Consider the following 9,807-nt stretch of genomic DNA (forward strand, 5'->3'; position numbering starts at 1 on the left):
AGAATACATCGCTAGACAAAAGAAGGTGAGAGAAGTTAAAAGCAATACTGTGCCCTTGTGCGGCCAGTTACTAGACATACAGTTTAGTATCGCAAGTCGATTGAAGAGGCTACAACGTGACTCCTAAAATGGATTGTTCCAGTTTTAGAAAAGATCCACACTCATTTGCGTTACCAGGTATTTTAATTATTTAATTAGCTATATTAGAAGCATAATAAAAATAAATAAATTTTTATTGTTCTGGCTATAATTGGCACACAATCATCGTGACGATTCAACCATTGGTTTTGGTCCTCGTCGTCAAGATGTTATAATAAAAATACTTTAAACTTACTTATTCACTTTTTTCTTAAAGAAAATACAATAAAATAAGAAAGTGCAGAATTCATAGATGTTTGAAATCAAAATTGCTACACATATACTTGATTCTATAGTAACGTATAAATTTTCAAAATTAGATTATTATCTCACAGTTTTTATTAACTGACAAAATTCTACGCATCTTCTTAGAAATGCACGAAATATAATGTATTTACTATCTAGCATAAATGTCTGAAAATTGTTTGCATTTTACAAATAATATATTACACGCAATTACCATAATAATTCTAATTACAATATAACATTCTTAGTCGTGTATTTACTCATTACATTTATATATCATTATTTATTACTTATATTTTTTTTTATCTTCCTAATTATAAGAATTGGCACGTGTAATCCATACCGATTTAGAATTGATGGTGGATTTCGATCGAAGAGTTCTTAAAGGAAAAGCGATTTTGACTATAACAAGGCAACCTTCAATTAATCAGATAGTAAGTAGATATTTCCTTTCATATTGAGTAAAAATTTTGACTGCAAGTTATTAATATGTAATATCGAATAATTAGATTTTAGATAACCTCGGACTTGATATAGGACGCGTCACAAACGCGCTTGATGGAACACATTTACATCGTCATATTGGAATTAATTCTGCCTTAGGAAATGCAATTCACGTAGATTTGCCATCAATTATTGGCACTGATAACCCTGAGTAAATATAAAATATTTTTAAAGAAATATATTTACTAAAAGTTATTGATATAAGAATTGATGACACCCACAATACGATATTTTCAGCTGTAAAATTGAAATTGAATATGAAACAAATCCACAGTCAGAAGCATTATATTGGCTAACACCTGCCCCAACTGTCTATGGTAGTCATCCCTTTCTGCTGTCTAACAACAAGGTGAATTGGCTAAAAAAGACATTTTCCTACATCAACATAGATTATATAAAAGCTTCTATTTTTTCAGCTAATTTACGCTCGATCATGGTTTCCTTGCCAGGACACCCCATCTGTTAAATTTACGTACTCTGCTACGGTAAGAATTTAAACACAGGTAGTATTTTTATTCTTCTAGCATTTATTCATTTACATAAAATCGATGACAGTCGATTAATTATTATTGACGTTATTGATAAAAGTAATATTGACGAAGAAATGGACTGTATTAATAAAAAAGAAATTAAACGTTTTTAAAAATAAATGCTTATATTTTCTTAGAAACTGCTTCAGTTAAGCTGAAATAAAATATGTATTTAATTTTTATATACGTATATTTTATTTTTTAGATTTGGGTACGAAAACCTTATACAGTTTTAATGTCCGCCCTTTCGCAATGTATACACAAAGATCCGGAACTAAATGTATATGTATTCCGTCAAAAGAAACCGATACCATCTTATGCGGTGGTTATTGCTGTGGGTTCATTATGGGCAAGAGAATGTAATAAAAAAATAAGTATATTTGCCGAAGAGAACACTTTTCAGTCTCATGTCAATAAATTTCGTTACACTGCGATTGAAGAAATGTTGCGGTATGCCGAAAATAATTTATGTGGTCCTTATACGTGGGGTAAAATATTGACTAGATTTTTTAATATTATTTATTTAAATTTAATTAAATTTAAATTTCTTTAAATTTTTTAAAATTATTTTGATATGTTTATTTAAATTTATACGTATATATATATTAAATTTTTGTTTTTGTGCATTATCGCACTGCAAACCCAAGTGTGTTAATTTTACTTGATGCTCTTAATACACATTTCTTGCCGTTTTAAATAATGCCTTTTAACACGATTGAATATACTAACTTTTAATTTTATACGATTATGCGTGTTCAGTGACGTAATACAACACATAAAGAAGCGTGTTAAAAGAGCTTCAGTCAAATGTGTCATTTTTAGGGTCAGTTTCACCAACGTCGATTAATTCTTTTTAAATACAGTTAGAAAGCGATATATAAAGAGTGAGTTTAATCGAAGGTTACAGAAGATTAGACGTTTCTGTGTAAAAATAACGCACTTGGATTTACAGTGCAATCTTTCTTTTGTTTTTTTGTTATTTATTCGTTTAAAGTAATATTTCTAGATAAATACGATATATGCGTGCTTCCACCAAGTATCGCCCATTTCGAAATAGAATGTCCATGCGTGACATTTATTTCGTCGACTCTACTTGGCGGAGATCTTTCTTACATCGGTTATTCGCTAGCTCGGAACATCTCACAGAGCTGGGCAGGAAATTTAGTTACGTGTGAGAATTATGAGCATTTGTGGTTAAATAAGAGTTTTAGCCTTTTTATTTCCAGGAAAATCAAACGCGAAATGTTGCATCATGAAAACATAGATGTTTTTCTTCAAAGGGAAGGAGCGAATAATCTTGATAGTTTGGTAAGATATTCGCTTTGACTAACAATAAGTAAAGAAATAAAGTAAAAATAATGTCACCAATTGATAATATTTTACATTGTATGCACTATAAACGTGTACACCCAATTTCTGAATTCTTACTAGATTATTTTCTCATATTGTATTGTGTAAATTGTATTGTAGGTCCGAGAACCCGCATATGTCGCTTTGCCAAGATGCTTATTACCCAATTTTCAATTCACCTCAGAGTTACCTCATACAATCACTAAATATGTGCCTTATGAGAGGGGATATTTTCTCTTATGTTATCTGGAGAATATATTAGGAGGACGCACAGTATTCAATCCATTTCTTATTGCGTATTTTCGTAAGTTTGCAGACGCAAGTATAAACACTAAGGATTGGAAGGACTACTTGTATAAATATTTTTCTAACAAAAAGAAGGTAACATCTTTTTTGTATACATACAAACTACAGTTTTATCAGTATCTATATATTTAACATTAAGGACTTGGTTAGATGGCGCGTGTGTGAATGGTAGCGGTGAAAGTGCGTTGTGCGATTTTAGCTTTGTTTCTGGGTTTAAAAATCGGTATGTGGCAAGTAGGGATAATGGAAAGATAGGGTGTAAGTAGGGGATGCGATGAGAATGAAGGGAGATAGTAGGATGCAAGTAGAGAAAAGTAGTATAGAAGTGTTTAGAGAACGTGGTAGGATGAGGTTATGGTGACGAGTCAGTTAGGCGGGAAAGGCGGTAATGGTAATGTAGGTAAAGTAGGGAAGGTTTCGATCGATGATTGTAAAAAAGATTGTATGATAAGTGATTAGCTAAGGAACCTTCGGTCGTAAATTAAGCATAGGTTAAGAAGATAGTTAAAGGGATGACAGGTTGAACTCAGAACACAGGTAAATTTTAGATTGGAAATATAGGATCAAGAATAAGAAGAGGAAGAAAAGGAAAAGGGAAGAAAACAGAGGAGAGGACAAGAGGTAGGTGAAAGAAGCGCTGTTATAGAAGAGGTTATACGAAACAAGGGAGGATTAAATGTGAAGAGGATTATCGAAGAAGAAAGAAGAAAAAGTAGATGTAAAAGCTCTAGAGTTCCCGGAGTTCATGGAAATGAAAAGAAGGAAGGTGAAATAAAGCTAGAACACAAGGATTGGCGGGTCCAGAGGTGTTCCAGGAAACGGTAGTAAAAGAAGATAAGTAACTGAGGAACGAGGACACAAGGCGTGGTGAGAAGAGGAGAGGAAGATGAGGAAGGAAATGTGGAAGGAGGAAAAATAAGAGGTATGAACGTTACAGTTTAAGAAAGGACGCAGCAGTTTTCTGGAAATATTAGAATCTTTGGATGGCACGGAGGCGAATCCAGGTATATTAGTTATGCAACGGCAGATAGGAGGTACGGGAAGATAACCAGAGAACACGCGCGCGCGCGCGCGGAGGAAATAAATGTTGCTTCGGAGGGAACGAGAGAAGAAGAGCTGGGAGACAATTTAGTAAGAGTGGAGAGGAGCAGTGCCGAGGAATTGGGCAAATAAGGAAGAGGAATGGAGCGATCCGAGGGTACAGAAGTTATATTGGAAGAGAAAAGAAAAGAAGAGAAGGGAGGGGCATACAGGGAGGTGTGATGAGTTCGGTAGGGCTGGGGACATAGGAAAGTTTTAGTTAGGAAGCAGGAGTTTTGTTATTAGTCGAGTTTATTATATGTAATTAAGGTAGAGGTAAGGATAAAGAAAAAGAGAGAGAATTATGTTTTGTAGTTTTAAGATTAGGCTTTGAGTTTCGCACGCAGAAGTTATGGAAGATATGAGTTTAAGGTATACGATAGGTTCTGAAGTATAAGGTTTATAGAGAGAATGCATTGATTTAGAATTCGAGTTTTATAAGTTTTAGGATGCAAGGAATATTTTGTTGCGCGTTGTTGTATGAAGGTATGTGTGTGTGTGTGTGTATAGGTGAATAATGTCCGTTTCTTGGCCTACTGCTGAAGCGGACTAGGTTCAATTATGAGTTTTGTGAGTTTAACGTGCAAATAATGGGTTTAGTCGTTTAGGGTTTAAGGGATGGTTTTTTTTTAAAGAAAGTATGGAATAATGAATTAACAGTTGCACGCGTTAAGATAAAAAAAGTTGGTATGAGTGTGTTTAAGGTATATTGTAAACCAAGTCCATTTCTTGGCTTTCTGTAGCTGAAATTAAATAAATCTATCTATATTTAACATTAAATAATGACTTTTTTGTTGATTTCAGATGTTAGATGGTGTTAATTGGCACTTCTGGTTTGGTGACACTTCTTCCTCACTTAATCTGCCCCATTTGTCGCAATTGTCCTTGTGGGAACATATGTGTTTCAGCATAGTTAAAAAATGGATTAGTTGGGATAATCGTGTTCATGATGTACCTCCTCCTGTGACAGCAGACGATAGGAATCTCTGTAACGTTCAGAAAATAATATTATTAAACGACTTACATTCTTTTCATCGGGAGCTGACCATAGAAAAACTGGATCGTATTTACAATCATTTCTTCCGCGATACCCGCGATACCAGAAATGGAAAAATACGGTAAATATGCATATCCTCATTTAAATTGATTCGCAATTGCTTAATGTAAAGTGCATCACGTATTTCACAGACTTCTTTGGCTGCTATTGTGCATTAAAGTTCGATGGGCTGACAAAGTTGGACTAGCTTTGAACTTTGCTATTGAACATTGTTCGCCAAATTATGCATGTCCTATATTTCAACATTTGTACGAATGGGAAGAAAAGCGTGAAGAAGTGATTGATGCATATAATCGCAATAAAGGAAAGATGTTGAATGAAACCCGGGAGCAAATCGATCAAATTCTACACCAAAACTTATAATTATTTTTGCAACAATTAGCCTGATTTTATTTTTAATGGGTAAGTCATTAGTAACTGCAATATATAATTCTTTTACTATATGAAGAAGACTCTTAAAAAATGTAGAAATATTTATGAAACTAATTTGGTAGAGACAAATTTCTACACCCCTCGTTTATTTCATTTTCTGAGTTGCAGAGCCAACGATAGGAAATAACTGGATTCACGATAATGCCCGATGACAATTCCCATTGAATCGTCGAATGATATTTAAATTTGTAAAAGTAAATATATCTCTTATATACAGAATATCATATAATTAATGTATATACAGAAACAACATGTAATTATTGTAGTAGAGTAATTTATTGTATTAAACATAAATGTATCAGCATAAATCTTTAAACTTCATTTTTCTCACAATAGACTACGTATTACTTCAACTAATATGTCAGATCTTGACAAAGAAATCGAATCCTAGATATACGTAAATAAATTCTTGATACTATCTACTTGAATCGCGTATGCATGTCTCGCATTTTCTCCATTCAATGAATAATAGTTATTATATAGGGCAAAAATACTAAAAATAGTTATTACCTCATAATCTCAATTTCAGAAAAATTTATAATATGTATATTGTTGACATCAATTTTTTATTTATAATATTTATAACAGAAAATTAATTTAGTTAGGAAATTAATTTTTCTTTTCTAATGCTTAAAAGACAGCTGTAACATGTATTCGTCGATTTTTCTGATAATCCTATTAAGAATTGATGTTTGTTGGATTTTAATTATTGCTAATAAAATATAATATCTGTGAAATTATTCGATTTGTAGCGGATTTGTGCGCTAGAATTAAATATATTATAATATGAGAGTAGATCTCAAAAAATAACTTTCTTCTCAACCATAAAATTACATTTAATACACTAAAAAAACATAGTAAATCAAAGTCTTAATTTGAAACAACGTTAAAAAGTAATATATAATGTATTTGCGTACACGAATGATGAAGGAGTGTGTATACATCATAGGAATTATATATTAATGTGTATGTGGAAAGCCATGGCATAGTAAGCAATATATATATTGCAACAATCACACATAGGACTAGAACTAAAGTATTAAGGAACTAACTTTTGAAGAATATGCAAAATGTTTATTAACACATAAATGCGTGTATGTACGTGTAAAAGTACAATTAACTATTTCTTTACTTAGTTTCTTTTAATACGTTAAGACACTTGTTCCAGCGGTTCATTAATTTAAAGATTTTGTCTTTGGAAAAATTTCGTCCATGCCATGTATATGTATAGAAGAGAGATGTTACTGTGTGTGTGTGTGTGTGTGTGTGTGTGTGTGTGTGCTTGCTTTCGATTTTCATTTTTTCTTTTCAAATCGTTTTCCTGCAACAGGTCTCAAAAGAACTTAAAAATGGTAGTCAAAGGTCCAGACTGTGAAGTGGATGAGGTAAAATCCCAACAATTCCCAACAAAATTGCTACACAAGAAATGTCTACGTTGATACGTGCAATAATGCGGCCTTACTCCATCGTGTAATAAAAGAATAATTCTATTAGATGTCTTTCACGTCTCTTGGTTTTTATCTCTTTTTTAAGCTCTTCATAAATTTTATTAGGATTTCGTCCCCTTTGCAATTGGGAAAGAAATTGCAGCACAAATTTCAACTTTGAAGTGCGACTTTAGCGTACGCGGCATTTTATCAAAATTCTATAGGTATATTGACAGACCTACCTAACTTACATAACATCTAAAACTGTTTGTTTGTATCTCATATGTATTAGCCAAAAATTTAATTGCATATCTTATTTTCATTACTACCCTCGTACTATGCAAATCACTTTTTTTTACGAACACTTTAATCAAATTTGTGTTACAAGCGCTCGATTTCACGCAGATAATACATGCAGCAAAAATCAGACATAATTATTTGTCTCTTTAAATATTCATGTATCTTTTTAATTACGACACCAACTACGCAATCAGCTTCTCATTCTTCAGTATGTTATAAGTAAACATTCTATCACAAAAAAATAGTATTAACCATATAAATATATCGCTTAATTTCTCAAAACAAGTGCTACTTATTATTATGTATTTGTAACTATATTTATCACATTCGTTTAGGTAAATTTTTTATGACGGTGTTTCAAACTACTTCAAACTGCATTTTTTCCACTGTTGTTTCTTCTATCATCATATATGATTTACTCAACAGCGTAACCATAATGCTCTCTAATATTCCGTTTCAGCTTAGGACTTGAAACGAAGAAATATAAAATGAAGCGGAACATTTCTCTAGAAGGTAATTTAAAAGGATAGAATCCTGTGTTTTTAATGTGAGTTCGATTTGCCAAATATATTTAATCGTTTTTATGCGGTTTCGTTTTTATGCGGTTTAGAACTAACAGCTGTTCTGTCTACTCGATACTTTAATAAACAGAGACTATGCTGTAAAACACGAGAAAAATCAGGCAGAGGAAGAGAAAAAGCGATACAATGCTTTTGGGACCAGTTTAGATAATCGTTAAAAGATTCATTGTCAAAGCTTGTTTGAGAAGATTATAGATATATCTTTCAATAGCTTTGTCACCTCTATAATCGGCACTCTTATCCAAGACCAGATATTTTAATTATTCACACAATAGAAGTAATTAATGTATTAAGGTAGTCCTTTCGTGAGAATAAGTATTAGATGGGTACCTAAATTTGATATATGTTAAATATACACTAATAAGGGGCATGTGTACGAAAAATCAGGTTAGGTTACCGACACTTTACAAGAAATAAGTCATTCTAAATGTGCGTTCGCGGAGCGTGCTATTGTCATTCTATCCTTGTTTACATCTAATGAACGAGAAAGATAGAATGATGCAAATCGCCACGGCCGAGGTTTTCAACGAATAATACTTAGCGATGTACTTAGCGATTAGGTGAATACATTATTATTAATGTCTTAAAATATTCCCTGAAGTTTCCGGATTTCGTACGTACCTTGAAAATAAGGGCTTACCGAATGTTTTGCTCTGATATATGAGGTTAAGGCTCCTGGATGGTCAGCCGAGAACTCTGCGTTGACGGTGGCGACGTACCGTCGCGGCAGAAATCAGAACCCTCTCCAATGGAGAATTCTGTCCTTTGTGACATGTTGACAACCTATTTTGTTGTGCATGCTATTTCTTTATTATTCGCTCTGTGCTTGTGCTCTAACGTTTAACGTATTCGCGAAAGTCGTAAAATTGACCGAAAAGTAAGATTTGCATGCGGAAGGAACGTTTTCACCTCCTTTCGATAGTCGTTAAACGGCTGTTTTTCCCGTATGTTTAGGCTTCGTTTTATGGCTGTTTGTTTATTGTCGAGGGAAAAGGGTAGTTTTCGGCCAATTTCGGAAGTGTTCTGAAACGATCTATAGTGATGTTTTATTAAAATGTCTTTTTATTTGAAAAAGGCATGCACAACAAAATTGGGTGTTTTCCTCGCCTCGATAGTAAGAATCCAATATGGCCGCGGTGACCATCCAGGAGCCTTAAGGGGATCCTGGAGTGACAGCGACAAGGCATAATCGGTCTAAGCAATATCTTTGAATTGGCTGAACAGAATGGAAAATCCTTTTACACGATTAAAGTAATCACAAAAATGTAGAGGGCTGTACATGATTTTTTCTGATAAACTAAAAAAAAATTTTATTTTTATAAATATTGTCTTCACCTGACGACAATATTTGCTTTATACAAAAATTCTGCAGTTTTTCTATAGAAAATATTGATGCAGCCCTCTACAAAAAACTGTCAGGAATAATATCGTGCAATTAGAAGTAAGATTTGAAGCCTAAAAAAAAAGATATTACTTAGACCAGTGGAAGATGCAAGGTTAGGTGCTATCCTTGTCTATATCCTTGTCTATACAAGGACAGATATAGTCGGTGAGCACTTCTTTATCGACGCTGATCGAGTTCGCCTGCGGCTCCAGCATCCCCTTAAATCTTAGTGGATCCAATCGCATATTGCTTTACTCGTGGCTGCGTTCGGAAACGTCACTCGAGCGCACACGAGCACACTCCCCTCTCCTTCTATCTCAGCAAGTTAGAAGGAGAAGTCACTTTGACTCCGACATTCGACATTTTAATAAACATATTAGTTGCCAAACAAAAGAAAGTGGTGGAAGTAAGAAGATAGAACCAATACTGTGTCTTTGTGCGGCCAGGTTAGACATACAGATCTATTATCGCG

At 33.5% G+C, this 9,807-nt stretch overlaps 1 protein-coding gene across 1 annotated transcript; it reads left to right on the forward strand.

Annotated features, from left to right (window-relative positions):
- On the forward strand, nucleotides 1-5,951 carry LOC139785086 (leukotriene A-4 hydrolase-like). The gene is made up of 11 exons (XM_071724244.1): nucleotides 1-177; nucleotides 706-818; nucleotides 894-1,039; nucleotides 1,126-1,237; nucleotides 1,305-1,373; nucleotides 1,624-1,906; nucleotides 2,425-2,726; nucleotides 2,889-3,149; nucleotides 4,959-5,272; nucleotides 5,343-5,613; nucleotides 5,752-5,951. Exons 1-10 carry the CDS (start codon nucleotides 129-131, stop codon nucleotides 5,572-5,574), a joined length of 1,881 nt encoding a protein of 626 aa, XP_071580345.1. The 5' UTR covers nucleotides 1-128; the 3' UTR covers nucleotides 5,575-5,613; nucleotides 5,752-5,951.
- The last annotated feature ends 3,856 nt before the right edge of the window (nucleotides 5,952-9,807 follow it).

This window comes from Temnothorax nylanderi, unplaced genomic scaffold (genome assembly GCF_030848795.1).
Source record: "Temnothorax nylanderi isolate EJ_2023f unplaced genomic scaffold, tnyl_v1.0 TNYL_tig0736_pilon, whole genome shotgun sequence".
Classification (NCBI taxonomy): Eukaryota; Metazoa; Arthropoda; class Insecta; order Hymenoptera; family Formicidae; genus Temnothorax; species Temnothorax nylanderi.